General features: G+C 40.4%; 1 protein-coding gene across 1 annotated transcript; it reads right to left on the minus strand.

Moving 5' to 3' along the window:
• Positions 1-18183: 18183 nt before the first annotated feature.
• On the minus strand, positions 18184-19468 carry LOC147422047 (small ribosomal subunit protein eS30z/eS30y/eS30x). Its single transcript, XM_086502691.1, has 4 exons — positions 19335-19468; positions 18780-18917; positions 18567-18622; positions 18184-18481 (listed from the first exon to the last, which is right to left on the minus strand). The coding sequence occupies exons 1-3, from the start codon at positions 19336-19338 to the stop codon at positions 18576-18578; spliced, it is 189 nt and encodes a 62-aa protein (XP_086358817.1). The 5' UTR covers positions 19339-19468; the 3' UTR covers positions 18184-18481; positions 18567-18575.
• Between the last annotated feature and the right edge of the window lie 4143 nt (positions 19469-23611).

A 23611-nucleotide genomic window follows, 5' to 3' on the forward strand; every position in this document is an offset into this window, starting at 1 on the left:
TTAAAATATTTCTTGAAATCCACAAAGCAACAATACAACTTTTTTCCTTTCAATCAAGACGCTTCCATAAGAACTCGAAGAGTGACAAGGTGATCAATACTGCTATGATGCTTTTGAAAATCTGCTTGGCCAAGCGCATGTTTCTCGTTCTTTTCAGCCCATTCACTAATCTTCATCTCCAAATAACTTTTCCATCAAAGAACCAACCATTATAGTGTGATAGTTGTTCACATTGTTCACATCTCCTCCTTTGTGCAAAGGTTTAATCCAATTTGTACTCCAGTCATGAGGCATGCTATGTTGAAGTCCAAGGTTAAACATATCACGTATCCAATAACGTGTTTTCTCCCTTGTCCATTTAATTATTTCACCCTTGACACCTTGAAGATCCCCTGCCTTGCGAGTAGCAAGTTTCTCAAGCACGCGGAATACATCTTCAATGGTAAAGAAGGGAGGCATAAACGGAAGGGATCTACAACACTCCATCTTATCAACATTGGGTTGCTCATAGAGATTCTTGCAATGCATAAACATATCCTCAAGAGTTAAGTCACCAAAGTTCTCAACACGCTTGCCTTTCAGATTTTGCCAAAACTTACCACATGCATGTGCTTTCTCTTCTGCTAAAAGTTGTTTTTTGACTTCCCACCTTCTCCTCTTTTTTGTAACAAGTGCTTTGTATGTGTGTCAACATTCCAAGTAAACTTCCCTGTCTTTGCTTACATCAAAACTAAGCAAGTGTTTATGGGCAAGTGTGTTTGCTTACGTTCCAAGTAAACTTCCTTGTCTTTGCTTACATCCAAACTTAGCAAGTGTTTTCGGGCTTGACTATATTCTATGTCAAACCATTTCTTCTTGGTGCTACCCTTCTTAGACCTTTTGTAAGACATGTGTTTCACTGAAAAGCATTCCTTCACACAAGAGCAAAATACTTCTTTGAAAACTTTCCACTTGCATTCTAATGTTAGGCTCTCTTGATGCTCTATCATGTTTTACATTTGGTCCACCATATCAGCATATATAAGTGCTCGTTTGAAGTCTAAATGTAGGTACAAATGATTCACATCATGATTGGAGGCTACATGCTCGGGTCTTTTACCACACTTGAGGTCAATACATAACATCCTAGTGATCCAATTCAAGATTCCATTCACCAAGTGTAAAGCTTTTTATGCATTCTAGAGTGGCTTCCAAAAACAACATATAGTCAATCATGCTATCACCATTGTGCTTTCTACATATAAAGTCATTGATGCCTTGCCATAAAGATACACCATTTACAATGAGCATTCCAGTACTATTTCACTATAGAAGTGACTTTCTATTGTGATCCAGTTCTTTTGCATCAATAGAACTTAAATTATACGTGTATAAGTCATCCATTATTCTTGAAACATGCGGCGTGTTGACTTGTTGTGTGTCGTGTTGTAACGTATTTTTGTGAGCATTCATGTCTTCAAAGACAATGACTTCACCATGGTCCTTGTAATGTGCAATGTCTTTCTCTAGTTTGACAAAGGTCTGATCTCTACCCATATCCAAGCGAGCATAAAAGTTGGAGTCATAGTGGGGAATGTAGCAACCAGCTACAAACAGGAGTTGACTATTTGGTGGGCTGATTTTCAGCCATAAGTAGCGTTTATACTTATCTTTTTGACAATGGAAATTTCTTTCAAATCCTTTTTTATCATACATGGTACGCCTCCTTGGCCTCTACGTTGCTTTGCATTTTTGGCCCACATCAAAGAATGCACATTGTATTTGTCAAATCCAAGAATTTGTTGCACATCATGCTCCCATGTTTTGACAAGAAGTATCACATTGGAGCCATTGGTAAGCTCATCAATTCCAATTCCTGCATTCCATGGATACCCATTACAATTCCAAAATATTATTTGCAAGCATGAGTTGGTCTCATAGATCATGTGTTCCTATTTGTTGGGTGGACTTGCATTTTCTTCAAGTGACTTTTCTTCTTGAGATAACACTTAACCGTCTTGCTTCTTTCCTTATATGCTTTGTGACGTGCATTTTATTGCATAAGAGTGCGATCCTTATATACATTAAAAACCGTTCCTTTGAGGTAGATCCAACTATTTTCAAGGATGATCTTTCTCTTTATCTCATCAACCATGGTACATACAATAAGTCTTTCTCCCAAGCGAGGGACTCCTAGTTTTCCAACTATATGTGCACCATAAGCCATGATTCCAAACATGCCAAAGTATGTAGCAAAAAACTCTTCAATAGCAATTGCAAGAGATTGAGGTGTCTCCATGCTTTTCTCCTTGATTCCACAAATGACGATGTTCATTGAGTGTTTTTGCCTCTACATTCTTTGCTTGGACAACGCTTGCGTGATAACAAATGTAGAAACCACATTATCCTTACATATATCAACCCATGATTGGATGTATTTCTCATCTCACATACATCATGTCGTGTTGTATCTATCATTTCCTCTTTCAATACATGATCATTATCAACTTTGCTCAAGCGCTCTTTCAATACATTCATGTCAACAAGAGAGCGCTTACATTCTTGAACTTCATTCTTAAGATGTATCAAGCGTGTTGTTTGCATTTCAAGAACCTTCTTGAGGTGCTCATTCTCCACAACAAGAACTCTTAAAGTGCCATTCTCCATTGCAAGTGCGTGCAACTCTTCACCTTTCTTTTTGACGATTTCTTGTAATGAGAGCAAGTAAGCCATGATCATTGCTTCCGTTGTTGTAGATGATGCGGTTGTATTAGCGTCCAAATTCCTTGAAGATTTTGCATCATTCTCCATGGCGAGTGTGAATTTTCTACCCTTGCAATTTTTGTCCAACATTGCCTTCAAGTCGGTAACGAAATGCAAAGTTTTGACAATTTGTTCAATTTTGAGATGCTATTACAGAAAAGCCTTCTGTTACTCAGAAAAAATCTATCTTTACATCAATGTGTAGAGAAAATTTTTCTCTTTGATTGAGGCTATAGATCACCTAAATCAGAGTTTAGATGAAGAAGTTATGATCAAAAGAGTGAATTGTTGTCTACTAGGTCAAAAGACGGTTGAGAGTGAGAGAGAGAGAGAGAGAGAGAGAGAGAGAGAGAGAGAGAGAGAGAGAGAGAGAGAGACGGCTCCGCCTTGACACCGCTTAGAGTGGAGGTGCAAGAGAAAGACAGAAAAGAAGGGGGGAGAGAGAGAGATTGAGAGAGAGAGAGAGAGAGAGAGAGAGAGAGAGAGAGAGATAAAATGGAGTATACATGTCCTTGTGTGTGTGTGTGTGTGTGTGTGTGTGTGTGTGTGTGTGTGTGTGTGTGTGTGTGTGTGTGTGTGTGTGTGTGTGTGTGTGTGAGAGAGAGAGAGAGGAGACTTTGCAAGAGATAGAGGAAGAGAGAGACCTTTATTGCTCAAGGATCAGAGTATTGATTGAGGTGTGTTTGGTCCTTGTGTATGTGTCCTTGCCAAGGAAACAAATTTATGAGAGAGAGGAGAGAGAAAAAATAGTGGATCCTCAGTTATCAAGGGTTGAGAGAAAGAAATAATCTTTTTGGAATCTGCTCGTCGAATTCCAAAAAAGCGCTTGCCAAAAATTGCTCGCCAAAAAACATTCCCCCATGATTTTGATTACCGAGGAACTCACAAATGCCAGGGAGGAGATGAAAAAGTGGATAGCTCAGATTCCAAACACATCACTAAGGAGTATATGCTATGTGTGCTTAAGGTCTTGGAATCCACAGCTCTACTAATGATCAAGCCTGACAAAATGGTCAAGAATTTTGGCCACAAAATGATTCCATTGCCGCTAATGAAGCAAGAGGCACTATTGTGGAAAAGAAAGCTCCTACTAGCACTTGAAACCAGCAAGAAGGGAGATTACAAAGATGTGCCAATATCAACAGACCAGGTGCTTGCAATTCTAGAGAATCAATCTCTATGGCACAAGAAGTGATTCAAGAAGCGACCATAGGGTGAACCGACCTATCGAAGTGCACCACAAGACCTTGTTACCATATACATGTGGTAGTGATGTGTGTGAACACACTAGGACCGTCGGGGCATTTTTTCCTTCTTTAGGAGGTTTTTTCCCCCCAGCATTGTATATACGCCCATCACTCTAGGGCTATCTATCTTTCCATTGCACACTAAGTAACACACTCTCTATTGTGTGCCTTGAGCTTCCTTCGTCTTCTCCAAGCTGTGTGAGTTTCTCTGCAACCCTAATTCCAACAATTGGTATGAGAGCAGGTTACGTCCTCTCGGGCTTAGTCGCCAGCTGCTCCAGTACACGGCTGCTCACTTTCTCCGATTTCAGTGAGCTTTGGCGAGCGTTCGGGCTCATTTCGGCTTCCATTTCCACTACAGGCAGGCATGCAATTTTTTCATTTTGTGCAGAGTTTCTGTCAGTGCCGTTTTTTGCATAACAGGTGCCTTATAGTCTTCTACGGTTTGTGCTATATAGCACGTGTTGTTCCCGCTCCGTTTATCCTATTTTCGGGCAGTTTTCACATCAGGTGCAGCATTTACCATGGCTGACAACAAAAACGCAGATGTGTTCAAGATGTTTGCTGCTGAGGACAGGTTGGATGGGGACAATTACCCTATGTGGGCTTTTATGATGCAGCACGTTCTTGTGTCAAAGGGCGTCTTGAATATTGTGCAGGGCACTGATGTACGTCCTGGTTCTGAGGATGCAGGTGATGTTGAGGATGTTGCAGGTCTTGCTGCAAGGATTTCTACTATTAGAGTTGTTTTGCCTACGGCAGAACAAGCTCGTTGGGATGTAAAGGATGCGCAGGCTCATGCATTGATTGCATTGTCTGTGAAGCGCACCATTGTTCCTCACATCTGTTCAGCAAAATCTACAAAACAGGCTTGGGATATTTTGGCTGGTCTTTATGCAAGTCCTAATGAGGCTAAAATTGCTTTGCTGCGTAAAGAGTTGGAATCAAAGATTATGCATGAGGAAGATGACATGGCCACTTTCCTTGCTAGTCTCAAGGATATCAGTGAGCAAATTATTTCTGCAGGTGAAGTCATTTCAGACATTTCCCTTATGCAGACTGTTCTTGATTCCTTACCAGATTCCTACCAAACTTTTGCTAGTACTTGGAGACTGATGACCCAAGGAAATCCTGAAGTTGTCAAGTTTGATGCATTATGCACATTGCTGTTGCAAGAGTCACTTTCCCAAAAAAAAGGACAAGACAGCGTGCAGTTGAACAGGCTTTTATTGCTTCTCAAAGAAAGGGTGGTAACAGCAATGCAGCCACTTCTTATGGTTATGCTGCGAGTGGCAAAACTTATGCTCCTAATGCTTCTACTGGTGGCACTTCGTCTGGCAATTCTGGTGATAAGGGCAAAAAGAAGATGCGTTGCCATTATTGTAAAGTTAATGATTACTTGATCAAGTCATGTCCTAAGTTGAAGGCCAAAGAGGCTAAGAAGAAAGAGGGTGGTTCCACTGCAAATGCTGGTTCCACTACAAATGCAGCCATTGTTGAGTCTTCTGTGAAAGGAGACTGTGATGCTGATGTCGATGCAGAATGGGCTTTTAGTGTAGAGTGCACTTACAATCTTGTTGTCCATGATGCATGCTTGTTAGTTTTTGCTACAGATTCACATGTGTGGTATTTTGATAGTGGTGCTACAAAGCACATTACCTCACATCGTGAATTGTTCACCTCTCTCGAGTCTGTTCCTCATGGGAATTATGTCACTTGTGTCAACAATGCCTCTTATCCAGTTCAGGGAGTTGAAAAGATTGTGCTTACTGGTTCTAATGGCAGTTCTTTCACACATGTTTATGCACTATATGTACCTGGGATCAAGAAGAATCTCTTGTTTGTATCCGCACTTGCTAAACTTGGACTTGTAGTCAAATTTGTGGATGACAGATGTACAGTTCATGATCTCAATTTTGGTGATGAAATTGTTGCATCTGGCCTTTTGTGCCGTGGGCTGTATAAGCTCACTTTGTATGACAAGTGTGGACAAAATTTTGCAAATGCTGTTGCAGATTCAAGGGCTATTTCAGATGCAAAACTTTGGCATGCACGTTTTGGTCATCTGAATTTTGCCAGTTTGCTGTGTTTGCAGAAATCTGATATGGTTGCTTCTTTGCCGTCTCTTGAAGCACTTGTCAAACATGTTTGTGAAGGTTGTATTTTGGGTAAGATGCAGTGTTCTACGTTTCCAAAGGATGGTCCAGTTCGGGCCACATGCAGGTTGCAGCTTGTGCATAGTGATGTTTGTGGGCCCATGCAAACTCCATCCTTGGGCAATTACCTGTACTTCGTGACTTTCATTGATGATTACTCCAGGCATGCATGGGTATTTCCGCTTAAAGCGAAGTCCAAAGTTTTTATGTGCTTCAAAAAATTTCTGGCTATGGCTAAAAATGTCTCAAAATGTACTATGGGCACCCTCCGTTCCGATCGAGGGGGGGAGTATATGTCTCATGAATTTAATGCATTTCTGGCTAGTCGTGGGATAAAACACCAATGTACAGTGTCTTATACACCTTAGCAAAATGGTGTTGCTGAGAGGAAACATAGGTCACTAACGGAAATGGCACGATGTATGGTCAAAAGTCAAGCTTTGCCACATTCTTTTTGGCTTGAGGCCATCATGTGTGCCACTTATGTACTTAACAGGTGTCCTACAAAAGCTTTGCGGTCTATTACTCCATATGAAGCATGGCATGATAGAAAGCCTTCTATTGAGCACATGCGTGTTTTTGGCTGTTTGGCATATGCTTTGGTGCCACAAACACAGCGCAGAAAATTGGATGATAAGGCTGTCAAATGTATTTTTGTTGGTTATAGTGTTGAAAGCAAAGGTTACAGGTTGTATCATCCACAAACAAAACGTATTCTGGTTTCACAAGATGTAGTGTTTGTGGAAGATTCTGTTCAGCCCTTGCTGTCATGTACTAGAGACAGTAATGTAAGCTCACAAGACATTTATGACACTTTGTTGCCTCTTTTCAGTGGTGGAAATACAAATGTAAGTTCCAATGAGGCAAATGTACAGCCTATGGGGGTTTCTGAAAATGTTACAGATCAGCCTATTACTGATGCAGATGTACATGATGTACTTGATGAGGAAAGGGCTGAAAATGAGCACGCTAGAGGTATGCCAAAATGGCTGGTGCACACTTTGCGTGATAGTAAATTGGATGCACCTTTGTCTAGTCATACTCGTTCGGGCTCTTGCCATGCATCTTATGCATCAGATTGTTATGCTTTGGCTGTGTCTAGCTAACATGATGTTGAGGAGCCTTTGTCCTTTGATGAAGCACAGAATTCAAAAAATTGGATGGCTGCCATGCAAGCAAAATATGATGCACTTATAGAAAATGACACATGGACTTTATGTGATTTGCCTCCTGGCAAAAAGGCCATTGGTACGAAGTGGGTTTACAAGTTGAAACGCAAGCCGGATGGTGAGATCGATCGCCATAAGGCTCGACTTGTTGCAAAGGGTTATGCACAGCAAAAAGGCATAGATTATGAAGAGACTTTTGCTCCCACTTGTCGTATGACTACTGTGCGTTTTCTATGTGCATTGGCAGCTCATTTTGGTTGGGATGTACATCAATCAGACATTGTTACTGCTTTCTTGAATGGTGACATATTTGAGGAAGTTTATGTAACACAGCCTCGCGGTTTTGTCATAAAAGGACAAGAGGACAAAGTGTGCAGATATAAGAAGGCTTTGTATGGGTTGAAGAAATCTCCTCGTCCTTGGTATGAGAAACCTGACACTCATTCGGTCAAACGAGGCTTTCGTAACAGTCCAAAAGAAAGCACATTGTATGTAAAGCGTGAGGATGATGTACTTCTCATTGTGGTTCTTTATGTAGATGATTTGCTAATCACTGGACCAAATGAGAGACAGATTGCTGAATTTAAGGCTGATTTGAATGCTACTTTCAAGATGAAAGATTTGGGGCTGTTGCATCATTACTTGGGTATACAGTTTAAGCAGTGTGATGGTGGTATTGCTTTGTGTCAAAAAAACTTACATAGAGACATTGCTATGTAAGTTTGGATTTGAGGATTGCAAACCTATTGCCACTCCCATGGAAACAGGTTTGAAGTTGAGTCTACATGATGCTGGCGATCCTGCTGATGTCACTCTTTACCAAACTGTTGTTGGTTGCCTCATTTATGTATGCAACACGAGGCCAGATATTCAGTTTGCAGTCTCACAGGTCAGCAGATTTATGCATAGCCCAGGGTCTAAGCATTGGCAGGCTGTCAAGAGGATTTTCCGCTACCTTAGTGGCACTTTACATCTTGTCTTGTTTTATCCCAAGGGGGGATCATTTCCGCCAGACTTACATGCTTTTTCGGACTCAGATTGGGCTGGTTGTTTTGACACGCGAGTGTCCACAAGTGGTTTTTGTTTCATGCTTGGTAGTTCATGTATATCATGGTTGAGCAAGAAGCAACCTACTGTGGCCACTTCGAGTTGTGAGGCTAAGTACAGGGCAGTCTTCACATCTACGGTTGAGTGTGTATGGCTCAGATGCCTTATGGCTGATTTGGGTGTTGGACAGGACACTGCCAACACTATCTACACTAATAGTCAGAGCGCATTGGCAGTTGCGAGGAACCCAGTTTTTCATGCTCGCACAAAGCACATTGAGGTGCATTACCACTATGTCAGGGAGAGGCTCTCAGCAGGAGAGATCAGCTTGGCTTATGTGCCAACACATGACAACCTTGCAGATCTTTTCACAAAGGCATTGTCTCGTGAGAAGCTTGAAGCTTTCCGCAAAGCTTTGGGCTTACTCCCCTTTGTGGACTGATCATGTCCTCAGGGCATGGCACTTCCCTTTACTCATGTGCCAGCTCTTGTTCACCGCATCACTCCACGAGGGATTTGTTACCATATACATGTGGTAGTGATGTGTGTGAACACAGTAGGACGACCAGGGCATTTTTTCCCTCTTTAGGAGGTTTTTTCCCCCGAGCATTGTATATACACCCATCACTCTACGGCTATTTATCTTTCCATTGCACACTAAGTAACACACTCTCTATTGTGTGCCTTGAGCTTCCTTCGTCTTCTCCAAGCTGTGTGAGTTTCTCTGCAACCCTAATTCCAACAGACCTTAGGATCGACCTGACTTTCTGTCCTATTATTACACCCATCACTCTAGGGCTATCTATCTTTCCATTGCACACTAAGTAACACACTCTCTATTGTGTGCCTTGAGTTTCCTTCGTCTTCTCCAAGCTGTGTGAGTTTCTCTGCAACCCTAATTCCAACAGACCTTAGGATCGACCTGACTTTCTGTCCTATTATTAAAGGGCGATCCCAAGAGAGTTATGACACATGGAGAATCATGCAAACATTGTTGGTCATCATACAAACCTTTAAAGAGGCATTCATGACCGGATTGTTTGAGATGGACTCCACCATCCTTGACCCAATTACAAAGAATCTGTAGGCTCAACACATATCTTAGCAGAGTGCAATCCTCAGCAACCCATTTAAGGATCTAGCAATCCAAGCAGACGTGGTGGCTAGAGTAGAGAAGCTCAGAATGGTCACCAAGACACTAGAAAAGAGATATTTTGACTACTTAAGAAAAAGATGCACACAAAGTGGAAGACAAAGATGGAGACAAATCTTGCATGAGGACGTGCAACAGCTACAAAGGGGAGACTGTTAGTAGATGGACCAAATGGGCACCCTCCTAGTCAACCACCTCTTCACAAAGCCATCTTTTTTGTATTCCTAAAATCTTTTTTTTTTTAGGAGGCTTTGTAAATAAGAGAAACTTTGTTTATTGAGCCGAATGACTACTGCGCCATACCTTTGTAAAATCTAAGTTATAATTCCTGGTTTTGAGTTTTCAACCTTATAAGCCGGCTATAGGCCAAAAGAGCCCTAGCTATAAAGCTCAAATTTTTGAGTTTGAACACAAACTTTGTTTCATTATCTAAAGTTTTGGAGCTTCTAAGCGTACGATTGAGAGCGACTACTCTCAAGCAACTTGTAAATAATTTTTATCAAGCTCTGGTAATCCAAATTTATTTTCGACAATTGCATTGTGTTCCTTGTCTTGTGCTCTTTAAGTTAAGTATAATCATTCTCAATTCACTATGGTTCATGACGACGACCTTTATCGACAAGCTAAATCTGACTTTTTGAGTGCATAAATGGTTTGTTTTTTACATTTTGACCATAGGAGAGTGTTCCTAGGTCATAGAGCGACCTTTATGGGGGTAGTTCTCTTGCAATTTGTAGGACCTTGATCATGATGGATTTTGATTTTGGTACCTTCTTGGATTGCAACCACACTTGGTAGGATAGTGCCCTTAGACCTCTTAGACATCCTCCTAAAGTTTTAGAGAACTTTTCCTTTGTTTGAGTGAAACGACCTAGAGTGGTGAGATAGGACATAGGCAGATTGCCTGAGTAGAGAGTGATAGATTTCCTAGTGCTATAGATAGATCCGTTCCATATGTTCACTTATTGAGATTGACACCCTCAAAGAGTTTCCATGCCCCATCTGAGTTTCTTCTCTAGAAGTATTGATAGTATGTTAGTGCTAGTACTGTGTTTGTTTTTGGGCCAAACTCACAATTTCACAATTGTGAGTGGATGTATAATATTCTTCACAAAAGTACTATGCTAATGTTAGTGTGAAAACACTAAGCATAAATGTGATGGCATACAAGTATTTACTACTTCACAATGTTTGTGATGAAATTCTACAAAAGGCCTTGAAGTTCCAAGAAATAAGCTACTTCATTATAAGAATACCCATTGTACTTCTTGACGACATAGATATCTAGAATGGTAATAACTTTTAGAATTGTTTTTTTAAAACTTTTAAGGATAATACTAGTATGTGATTCACGTGTTGCTGTGGTTAATTAGAAGCAAGGCTAAACTCTGTGACATCTCCTTCAATGCTTAGAAAAAACTTGAAATTAGTGTAAAAACCTTCATATTTATCACTAAAATTTCTCATATAGAGAGAGAAAGAGAGAGACAAAGACATACATACATACATATATGTATGTATTTGTGTGTACATACACACACATGGGTTTGTGCAAGAGAGAGATAGAGACATACATACATACATGTATGTATCTATGTGTACACACGTGCGCGCGCACGCACACACACACACACAGAGTTCTCCTCATGGGTGTGTGTGTGTGTGTGTGTGTGTGTGTGTGTGTGTGTGTGAGAGAGAGAGAGAGAGAGAGAGAGAATGCAGAGCGTGCTTTTGGTGGAAATGCCCATCTTTCTGAGGCTGATGTCATCCTCTCTCTAGTTAGCTTACCATGGGAAAATCTTAATCTCTTTAAGAGGTTTTTCATTTGGCTTTTGTTTTTTTCAATTTTCTCATGTGGCTAATTGTACTCAGTTCTCATAGCTCCAGGACTCTCTCTCTCTCTCTCTCTCTCTCTCTCTCTCTCTCTCTCTCTCTCTCTTACACACATGCACGTGTTGACAGTGGCCTATTTACGATCTCAGAAGGCGATCCACACAAGCGGATGTGCTCCTACCATATCTTATAGTGGACTGTCCATGAACCTCCTCTCTCTTTCCATCTCTCTTTCCACCTCTCTTTCCATCTCTCTCTCTCTCTCTCTCTCTCTCTCTCTCTCTCTCTCTCTCACACACACACACACACACACACACACACATGTGGCATACTTGAGCTGCATCTAGAGCTGCTAGTCCATGGATGGCCCAGTTTTGTCATAAGCAGACAAGCCCCCATCTCTTTGTAGAAACATACTAAATGTTTGAGTTTTTGTTAGTATCTCTATTGTGTGCATGCACGTATGTACACACATTCACTATAGTAACCGGTGAATTGGGAGAGGAAGGGCAGCAACAACAGAGGTGCCTAACATTCAACAATTTTGCAAGCACTTTAAGAAAGAGTATAGAAGTGTCTCTTTATAGTTATTTTTTAAAAAAATAAATATAAACTTGCACAAATTTGTTAAAAAAATCAATATTGATCTTTAAAAAAAGCCCCTTAAAAAGACAAAGCCAACTATATTTTTAAAAATCAAGTTTTCATTAAATAAGAAAATGTCCATCAAATTTGCCTTTTTTTTGTTGTGTGCACTTAAATTGGTACATTTACTTTATATAAAGTAGAAAGCCTTTTGACTTTTCATTTTGCCAAAAGTACTTTGTTTCCTTTTTTTGGTGCAAGACTCAAAATGGTGAGTGTATTGTATTAGCTAAACCAAAAAATTACAAACTTTGATCATGATTGAGCCGAGCCATAACGTCTTCCATCACCCATAGATATATCGCCTGATAGGGAAGCCACCTTGCGACCCTTTGAAAAGAACCTCTACTTGAGCAATGACCCAAACATCTATTGAGACTTTGTCACATCAATTGCCCTATTCCACTCATCAACATTCATTTGTTTTTCTGTGGCGACAAACGCTTCCCTGCTTTCTTGAACAATTGCAGTGAACCTACATGTTTCCAGGGCGTTTCTTTGAAGTCAACCAATGTGCTTTGTAAGGGTTTCTTTGAAGTCAACCAATGTGTGACACTTGGATGCCATCTCCTTGCTTGAAAATTTTAAACTGCATCATATATAGTATAGATTCTACTTCTAATGTTACTTACAATGAGTTGCATAAAATATAATTATCTACATAAATGATGTCAAATGAAATAACAAAAAATTGCCTATCTAAATGTTTTCCGATTACGTTTCTCAATGCTCCAAATGTGTAATGCATACAACACAATAAGGATACTACGACATCTTGGTCCTTCAAAATCTTGAGGAGACTTGCAATTTATCATATAAAGGTGCAATGCTACAATGTTTAGACACGGTTACTAAAACTAGTTTTCTAAGCACTAAGTAGACTAGTCATCTATTGTGGAAGGGTGTCAATGTGCTCAAAGGGACCCTTTGCAAAATAACAATGGACAAGGTAATGAATCCTTGTAAGATGCACAATTGAGGACGACTATCATTTGAAGGGCAAGGAAATATCACCAAATTCAATTTTGATCTACTTAAATGATTTATTTATTTTTAATGGCCACTAGAGAGAGAAAATAAAAAGAGTGGAAGAGCTAAAGTTACAAACAGGATGGTAAGGTATACTCAAAGGCCAACATGTGCCAAATGGACTATGCTACCTCCAAAAGCGTCTAACAAAGTCCATATGGATTCATACTAGATTTTATAGGATGAAAATGACACTAATTGAGTGCCATATGGCTTCAAAAGTGACTCAAGAAATTTTTTTAGAATAGAAGGATTTTACATCTCAAGATTTAGGAGTGCCAAAAGGATGTTGCTACCTTCACAAGTGCATAATGACTAAGATGTGAACGATGGAACTAAAAATGGTTAAAACGGGCTTCCGAAATCTAACCCTCATATTTGGACTTGGATATATGTGGGATTTAGACTTGGTATATGACATTTTCCTATCGCAACATTATTTATGGCATTGGACTTGAGATTGATGAGAAATTGATTATTGAATGATAAGTGTGACCAATGATATTCTGATTCATTAGGGTATGACATATACTACTTATTCTAGTGGTATGAAACACTAGAATAGGTAGTATGTGGATGACAGCAAGCATAAACAATGTTGTTTAATTTCATAAATGTTTCTTTTGCTATGTAAAATAATAATCATTGTTTTTGTCAAGAATGGTCAACAGATTCTTATCTTTGCAAATTGAGGACAGTTGCTTTCCAACAGAGAGGTATGTTATGGAATTGATATTTTATTATTTATTGCAGCTCACAAGTGGAAAAGGCTTGACCGATCTAAGCCTATGCAAATGGATATATACTCTACGTACATTATTCAAGTGCTCTTTTATGAGCTTTGGCCATTTATGATCGACCGGCCAGTTTGTACTCACTTGACCATTCAAGAAATCTATAAAGTAAATACGTGCAAGAGGGAAACGGTCACTCTTGCACGGGGGGAGATTGCACCCAATGCTTGTGTCTTCTTCTCTCCTCTACTCGCTTCTCTATCGCTGTGCTTGTGTAGCACTCCGCTCTAGAAGGTGCACCTGCACGTGTTTTCCTACTCTCTGTCACCCCATGTCTCTCTCCTCTCGAGTAAAGCTTCATTTATGTGCAAGTACGATTAGCGGGTATGCAAGTTTTGTCGTTTATGAGCTTTGTTGTGCTATTTTTTGGTATTTTGCAGGGATCTCCACGCCTCCATTTGTAGCACTCTCAACTACCGTTCTCTCTCTCCCCCCTCACACACATACAGGCACACGCCCTTGTCTACTGCATTCGCCGCCCCCACCACAGTGCCCCCCCCCCCCCGCCCCCCAGTCAAACTACCTACAGCGACGGCTCGAGGGGTTCACCGTCCAATACCCACCTATATAACGTGTGTTCGTGGGATATTGAAAAAACCCCTCTTTTAAAATGTCTAAGTGAATAAAATGACCCCTTATTTTAGATTTTTTTTTTCAAAATTGAATATAAAAACCCCTTATTTTAATTTTAATTGTAACTCTGTTAAATTGCCTAAATTTTTTTCATTTTAAAACCCCTCCTTTTGAACTCACGTTATACATTAACATGATTACATAGTGCACCTCCAGAGAGCGGCGGACACTATCGAAGCTCTTTAGGGACTAGAGCCAAAGTCTCTCTCTTTTTCTCTATCTCTCTCCACGGTATGACTGCCTACAGAAGCGGACATTGCCAAAGCTCCCACCGACTACTTACAGGAATTTGATTACACACTACAAGTGGAGAAGCATAGAGAAGGCAAGGCGAGGACAAAAAACTATATCCAATGCATCAAGGAGATCCAACGAGCTAAAACCTACAAAACTAAAAGAAGATCCACAAGCAAGACCAGTAAAATGAAGGCAAAAAGCTAGTCCATTCCATGAATTCATTCTTAGACTTCCAGTTAGGAAGAATTATTCTCCAAACTAAAAGAGAGACTCCAAGTTATCTTAGTGATTAGGTCTCTCATAGTATCCCTTAAAGTCTCTCATAGTACCCCTCGAAGTCTCGACACCCGAAGTGATTGGCATGGAGTGGTTTTTTTTTGTCCCCGGAGGGCATGCCAATGCAAATGATGGGAGTGTCTCATCAATACCCGCAAGGATTCTCAAACATAGTGTACTCCACATTGGCAACAAGACTCCACGAAAAATAATGAGGTATGTGATTCTTCTTTCATGTTATACTTCTCATATTGTTCATCTTGGCAGCAAGAACCATATAATGGTGCTCTAATGTAGACCTCTGTCTAATGAAAGGTAGGAACATACGTCACAATGATCTTAATTGTAGATTCATATATCATTGGCTCAAATGCCAAAGAAGCTATGAATGCAATTGCCCTAAGGAAGGAAGAGGAACCATATATTATGCTACAAGATGGTTATCTTCTCCGAGGCTCTTGGCTACCCACGTACTCTTCTCTGACTGAGAAGGACAAGTATAAAATTAGATGAATTCGAGTTACCACCGCAAAGCTCCTCAACTCATACTTTTCTTGGTGAGGCATATGGAAAGCTTTGCATCTTAAATTAAAGCATACTACACTTGATTTCCTTCATCCACTCTTTACTACCGTTTCTCCAATGGGAGCCTCTATCCATAAATTCCATTGGCTTCATAAAATCTATTCATGGGATTACCAAAAAGTAGTTAATAGCTGATAAAAAATGTAAGCTTTCTTTCTATCTATCAAAAGGGACTATCAAAATTTACCCAACATACTATATTTTTTAGGTATTCAAATATCATGGCTTGTTTATGAGCATAATGATGGGATAAAAGGAAAACAAAAAAGGACCCCAAAATGATAAATACTTTTTGCGTGTCTTATTCTCAAACAACCGATAAAAAAGAAGAGACTTTTTGGTACTAAGTCTACGCATTGTACATGTTTTGCATGTAGATAAGCACACTCAATTGGAGGAGTGTTTCCCACTCAAAGAGTATGTGTACCAACATATTGTCTATGCATCCACTTGTATGAAGAAAGGAGAATCGGAAGTTCCTCCAATCTTGGAAAGGCATGGGAAGATCCCTAAGAAATGAAATTGTGACTTACACGATGCTTTCAATAAGATCAAACAAGCGATATTCTATGTTTAGCAAAAGACAAAGGCTACTACCTCTAACCATAGATTAACTCTATGGTTCACAAAAGATGAGTGGTTCTCTTAAATTCCTAAGGGTTGTTTAAAGCATGCTACAAGACAAAGTTTGCAAGGAATTTTTTCTACTCTAGCTAAACCTACTTCTAAGTAGGTATATATGTTGGGAATTATAAGCATGAAAGCTTCATTGATGCAAATCATGGTCATCATTCCACCTTCCAAAGATGTAAATAGGAAGATATGCCCTTTTGGTCTTGGTATGAGAAAGAGTCTCTGGAAGTAATAGGATCATTTAACTCCTCTTTTAATCCAAGAATGTCTTTTTTTTCCATTGAACATATATCATAAAAATTAGTGGTAGAACATCATTCCAAAACATAAATCCTTCCATGCAAATGACCAAAAAAAAAAAAGAAACCAACCACCGTAAAGTGACAAACTTGAGGAAATGGATCCCTTCGGAAAAAAAATCCTTCAACAACGTGGGAAATATGTTCTGTAATGATCTTATGAGATTCTTGACATGTAAGGATCTCTTACAATTTTATCTTTTCCAAGACAAAATCATACGGTTATGTTTGATTTTAGGCAATATCACTCGTGATGCATTCCTACCGTCGAGTTCGAAGACGTCCCTAACAAAAATCTAAGGATTATCCTAAATCTAGGGGGCTAGTCTTGTCCTCTTAGTAAAATAGAAGGTATTTCCCAGAAAGACCAATGTTCAACTTCATTTTAGTAAAATTTGCCCTCAAGCGTTGCCTTTGCACTCCCATCTCCATAAACCCCACCAAGTGGCCTAACACATTTGCTCCTACAAAGAATACCTTTTAGAAAATGTCTCTAAATTTCTGCACCTACAATTCCAACACCTGAAAGACTCTACAACCGTATGCAAGACCTTCATTCTTGCTCCCTTGTTGGATATCCTCCTCTTTCCTTTCAATGTAGAGTCCTGATACACTACCATCTCCAATCATCTCGGGATCCTAACATCAACCGAATCATTGAGTGAAGATCACTTTACACCTACTAGTACAAGCTTTATCTCTTCATCATTTGTAATGCTTAAACCATCATAGCCATTCCTTTGAAAATAAGATACACCATCAAATAAGAGCACGACCATGGGCCGCAGGCACTGCGACCCTCTATGCTTCTCTTTCTTCGCATCATCGACTCAATGAGTGTCCTTCACTCATTGTTTCTTGTCTATTCCAAACAGTTCATAAATGACGCTTTTTGAGTTAATGAATGGGTCACACAACTACTTGCTAGACCTACTACAGCTCACCCTTCCAAGCACAAAGAATCTCCCACCATCTCTCCCCCTTTGTGCCACACTCTAGATATTACCATCACAAATGACATCATACTCCTCTTTCTCTGTTCCTTGGGTCAATACTCCCGCCCTCTCCATCTCCTAGCTATTCCACTAAAATCTAAATGACCAAACCCTCTCGCTACCACCCTCATAGTGATTCTATGACTTTGAAACACAAATTTCTGGCTTTCCCTACAACCCCAAATAACCTAGTTTTGAAATGTTATAATATCGCCCCACTTATTGGCAAAATGAACCAAACTAAAACCCCTCATCGAAACTCTACCCTCAAACCACCCACCCACCCTAAAGTAACCCACTAACCGGTTAAATTGAACCATGTTCAAACTTCACTAAGGACCATTCACCACTTTATGTAATTTTGCCAACTCTAACACCATTTTCAAATCTGCAATAAAATATTCTCCTCTTTTTAAAACTTTATAGCAAATACGGGACAGCTTTCTCGAAAACTCTCTGCCTCCCCTTGTAGAATGATTACCCTCTGAAGAAATGCTCTTTCTTGTTAAGAGTCCTTAACAGTCAAAAATCAAAATGCACATACACAAACTATGCATCACAACCATCGATCATACCCATAAAATGAATATCAATAAACAAGGGTGAGTTTAAATAGAGAAACCCTTATCACTTCCCACAAGGACACAAATCTTAGTACTAATTAGTCACCAATATTAAGGCAGCAATTGTGTCAGTTTTTAACCAAAGACTCAAGCTAAAGAAACATTTAAATTCCTTACATAAACAAGCAAGCAAGATAGATCGTATAGCAAAAGATTACAAGGCCATGATGCACCACGATACAGACATTATCAAAAGTAGATTAAAAGCAGTCAGCAGTGTGCTTTGAAAATCACAGCCTTTTACAGGCAGTCTTCGCAGTTTACAGCAAGAGGTCTTTCGCCACTTCCATAACCTCTCAAAATTTAGCCTAACTCAATCAAGAATTCCCCTATCATTATCCATCTTCAAGAATCAGTATAGCGATCCAAGGCTCGCAATTACAACCTGAATGCAAGCCACGAAAAGACCAAATGGGTCATAAACCAGAAAGATATAACTCCTCTTCTGTCAAAATTAACAAGAAGATTACCAGCTAGCTTTACTTCTCTGATGAATTGGGTCCCCTCTTCTTACCAAAACCGACAACTGAAAGACAGAAACCCATCAGCAACACCACATACGCAGGAAAACTCACATAGTCCCTTCAAATCAATTCAACGTAGTACAACTTTATCCCTACATAAGCCATCTAACTCAATGCTGACGTGACAGAGCACCAGGTCAAAAGTATACAACAAAATACCTGCAGTTACAAAACGGCGGTTGTACTGGATGCGCTTGTATGCACGACCCTTTGGTCTCTTTTTCTTCTCCTGCTTGGCAACCTTAGGGGTTTGGCCCCTGACCTTGCCGGCACGAGCCAGCGACCCATGCACCTTACCTGTAAACAATGGCAAAGCATCAGGATGAAGGAGATTGCTCGAAAACATTTACATTTCAATCTGCAATATCCCATGATCAAGAGTCTAATGCAGGGAAAATACAGACGAGATAGGGCTTGCTTCGATACAGCATTCATGCAGCAATCGAAAGAAATGTAAACACTGGACGACGAATACTACTCAGATTTACACCAATTTTCTGCAAACCATGCAAGATGCCACAGCAGAACAGAATACTAAAACACAGAAACCTAGGCATAGGCGAACCCTAATTGAGCATCCTTACAAAGAGGAGCAATCAAAAAATGAAAAAAAAAAAGACAGTGAAACCAAATCGGACACGCAGATGCGCGAATACTAAACAATCCGCCAGACAATGAGAACCAGAGAGATCCAAAGAAGACGAAGGCACTTACTCATCCTGACAGAATGAAGCCCTCCCAAAGGCGAGCTGCAGATAACGCAGAAGGTCGCACGATCAATTTCTAGGGTTTGCTAAAGGCTTTCTCCTTTAGATAGTTTACCGAGATATAGCAAAGTTGAGCCTTTTCACACCTTCAGACAGCCTAGTCGCGCGCGGTTTTCTTTTTATTGAGGGTGAAAAATTAGTCATTGTTTTTTTTTTTTTTTTTTTTTCACAACTCACAATTGTGAGTGAATTATATTGATCATCCCAAGAAATTACAAGGTCTTGCCATGCTCATGTTGAGCCATGACATCATCCAGGGACCACAGTTACATCGGCTATATGGGCAACCACCCCTTACAAACCGCCCCCCTATCGTTGATACACACGGTCAATTATCATGTCCTTTTGAGATCATCTATTTACCATTGGCCAAGGTTTTCCCCCTTCCTAGGCATTCCATCTGCTAACAACAAGGCACCAATAGTCCTAGACCAATCCTCCAAGTTTTGCTCACGCCCGAGCGTCCATATAGCACTTTGCTTTCGTGTATAATTTTTGTGATGCTTGCCACCTCATATCCACCTTCAAACACACGGCGGTTTCTTGTCTGCCATACATTATGTAAAATGAAGTACCTGATGATTTGAGTGTTGATGAGGAGGGCAGGACCACCTGCATTCTTACCTCCAAGGAATAGATCAGTCTTGAAAAAACCAATTTTCCATGTTCTTTGGACCCACCTGCAGATTTTCCCTGCGAGGCCTTTGATAGTCGGGCATCCCATGAATAGGTGGGCTAGATCTTCACTAGCCAACCTGCACCCCAAGCATCGATCTGATCCAATCCCTCTCTTCTGAATCTTCACCCCCGTCAGAAGAGCCCCCCAAATTACCTTCCATAAAAATACCTTCATGTGTTGCGGAACGTTTGGCTTCCAGATGTTTTCTATTACTTGCTCCCACCTTTCCTCCGGCCATTGTTTTTTCGATATCTTGTTAAGGGGGTTAGACCAATTCTCTTTATGCATCATTGTATGATAGATGCCTTTAGAATGCGGTTTCCAGAGGAGACTGCTTCCGGGCCATTTCCAGGCATTCCAGTCAAACTCCGAATCACATATTGGCATCACTACATTGTCAAGCTCTTTCATCACTTTGTTGACAAGCAAGACCTCCAAGCTATTAAGTTGGTACTAGGTAACCAGAAGGTCGATGGTTTTCTAGCTCTTGCAGTTAGTGTCCCACAACTGCCCAAGTTGATTCAAACCCTTATTATTCAACTTCCTGGCTGTTTCTATCCAATAGGGATTCTGTGGCAGATCTACTACTTTGTAGAGCCAGGGGGACCAATGTAAAATGGAGTTCTTGAAGTATCTGGTTTCTTCCCCCCACTTTAAGACTCCTGCTACTCTATTGCATTTTCTTACCAATTCTCCGGAGCTGGCCCCCAGTCTTAGGGTAGACCACGTCAGGGCTAATAGTTTGTCATGGACCTCTATCCCTCTCCACTTTCCACCTTTCGAGCCAAGTTTAGATGCCTCTATCATATCTTTGATCATGACAGCCCAAACTTGATCCTGTTTGGCCAAGTGACACAGCAAGCCTCTGCATGGGCCACAAGGTTGAGAACTCCGAGGCCTCCTTGGTTCACTGGCCGAGCAATTGATTCCCAACAGGCCCATTGCAATGGCTTGGAGGATTTCGTGTTGTTTTTCCATAGAAACCTTTTTACTGGTTTTAAGAACTCTTTCCAGTGACATTTAGCCATCTTGAGAAGCGGGCTAGTGAAGGCAATATAAGGGATCATAAAGGCATTAATCACTTTTATCCGACTTGGGAATGGGAGAAGAGCATACTCCCACCTACTCATTTTTTATTTGATTTTTTGAAGCACCCACTCAAATCTTTGCTTGTGAGTTATGTCCACCCCCAAGGGGGCTCCCAAATGTCTGAAGATATTTCCTTTTCTTATTAGTTGGACTTCTTAAGCTGCTAATTTTTCTTATTAGCCTTAAGTAACTAATTTTTTCCATTCTACTCTGTTTCGAGATATATGTTCTTTCAAAATGTGCATTGTGGCGTTTAAAATAGTGCCGGTGAAATCAGCAAGGACCTAATGAGTATTAGTATGGTCGGCGTCTCTCTCTCTCTCTCTCTCTCTCTCTCTCTCTCTCTCTCTCTCTCTCTCTCTCTCTCTCTCTCTCTCTCTCTCTCTCTCAGTTGCGCACGATGTCCTTTGTTTCATGAGAGTTTCAAGGCACACGGGCTGGATCAAACTGCTCGCGACACGTGTCAAGGGGTTCGGAATCCCTCCCCCTTTTATAATAGTATAGCTTCCACTCCACTATTGGCTTGTGCCACAACTTATTCATTTAACAGAAAGATTCCAATGAGATTCTCAAGCCATTTGGATCTCAAATTTTGAGTCTCAGACTCTCGCCACCAAAATTGTTATCAGGAATCGAACTCCAACACTCTAGAACGGAACTTTACCCTAGACAATCTACACCAACCTACCATAGAAGTTGGGTGCTCTACGCATGCCCCCATTTTATATTAGAAAATACTACATGCTCGTCCCCACTGCTTGCTAGTCCACATAGGCCAACGATGGCATCCTCTCTTGTGTTTTAGACACACCATCTCCTACCTAATGTCGTTGCATCACCAACATCGGATCTCGCTTGATTAGATTTTTTATTTTATTTTTCCCAGCCGACCCCCCCCCCCCCCCCCCCCCCCCCCTATTGAGCAAGGGTTTTACATTAATTCAAGGCTATCTCAACTTTGAGGAGCTATCAACAAAGGTAATGGAACATTTTACAAGGGAAAAAGGCCAATCTTATCATATCAAACCTAAGGCCCAAATTTTTACAAATTGCCTTCAGTATTGACTTTGCTTAAGCGAAAAGTTCGTGCACTTACGACAATGGAGCTATTGCGCAACTCATTAGTGAGCTATTTTCAATTCTTCACTTCCCAGAACAGAATATTTGGCCCACGGAACTATTCTAGACAAGGGCCAATGGTCTTCACCATAGATCAAGAAGAAGGTGGAAGCAACGTGGGTTGTTTGTAGCTTGAGTGTTGTGTTGTGGTGTGCTTGTTTTAGTGGGCATCACCCTATCAGTCCCCTTGGTCTACTATGAACCTTTTACTAGAAAGATGGATACACAACTTTTATATGAGCGTATGGTGGAGAGTTGGAATAGTGTATCTTAGAGATTGATAATAAAGGAAGATGTGTCCTAACTACTGGATATGGGCTCTGTCCTATGACCCTTGCTGCAATGAGAACCTACTCAAACACAGAACATGAGCTTCATGTGAATGCCATTAAGGAGCTAGCAAGAGTGTGTACACATGATACATGTGAGAGATGACAACCATGGGAATTATGCCTATGCAAAAAGGCTTTGTACTCACCTTTCAAAATGGATAATCAAAACTATGTTTGGAAGGCTACACTCTCTCTCTCTCTCTCTCTCTCTCTCTCTCTCTCTCTCTCTCACACACACACACACACACACACACACACACACACATCCACCCCAGCCATAACAAAGCGGTTTGAAATCCTGAGGGTGATTAGCACTTCATGTCACATTGTAGCTCCTAATGTTCTCTATTTAGTTCTCCCTCGCTAATCCATAGACTAATCTATTATTAATTAATTCATAATTGTGAGATATGTTTTTGGCAATCCATTGAGCTACTACCCTCATTGTGAGCTAATTCAAGCAAGTTAATAGTGTTGCATGCTCTCTAATTAAGCTCTTTGATAGGAGCACCTCGTAAATGATTTCACTAGTATATTGTGTGTGGAATCTATCACACTTCAAAAAGCTCCTAATGATATCACCAATCGAGCAATTCAATTGCATCATTAGTATGAGTGTGCATGTAGATCGTTGCATTTTATTTGATTTTCTTGTTTTTTTATTGCATCAATGATTTCTTGGTGTGAGTTTTGTGTGTGCAAAAGCCTCTTCACGGTCTCTCAATTGAGGTCAACATCATGCCATTTGTATTGTATACAAGCACTCAATTTTCACTCATTTAGTAAGTGTGCTATATTCCTCAAAGTGTTCATTTTGTGCTCCCGTTTACAATAGTTTTTTGCTCTCTAACTACTCCAATTCTCATAACATTTACATGTGGAGAGAATACTTGGAAAGCGCGTATCATTGAGCCCTGTATAGCCCAAGAGGTGTTGCATAGAGGTCTCTCAATTATTTTTCCAGGAGATTGGTTAATGGTGTTTATCCTCCTTATGGAAATTATG

Source organism: Adiantum capillus-veneris, chromosome 27 (genome assembly GCF_014529385.1).
Source record: "Adiantum capillus-veneris isolate H3 chromosome 27, ASM1452938v2, whole genome shotgun sequence".
Classification (NCBI taxonomy): domain Eukaryota; kingdom Viridiplantae; phylum Streptophyta; class Polypodiopsida; order Polypodiales; family Pteridaceae; genus Adiantum; species Adiantum capillus-veneris.

Bases quoted from the DNA above. Each gene is read 5' to 3' on its own strand.
- LOC147422047 (XM_086502691.1), bottom strand. The intron at 18,623-18,779 runs GTATTTTGTTGT...TCTGTCTTTCAG, and splicing joins CCGCCGTTTTGTAACTGCAG to TTGTCGGTTTTGGTAAGAAG.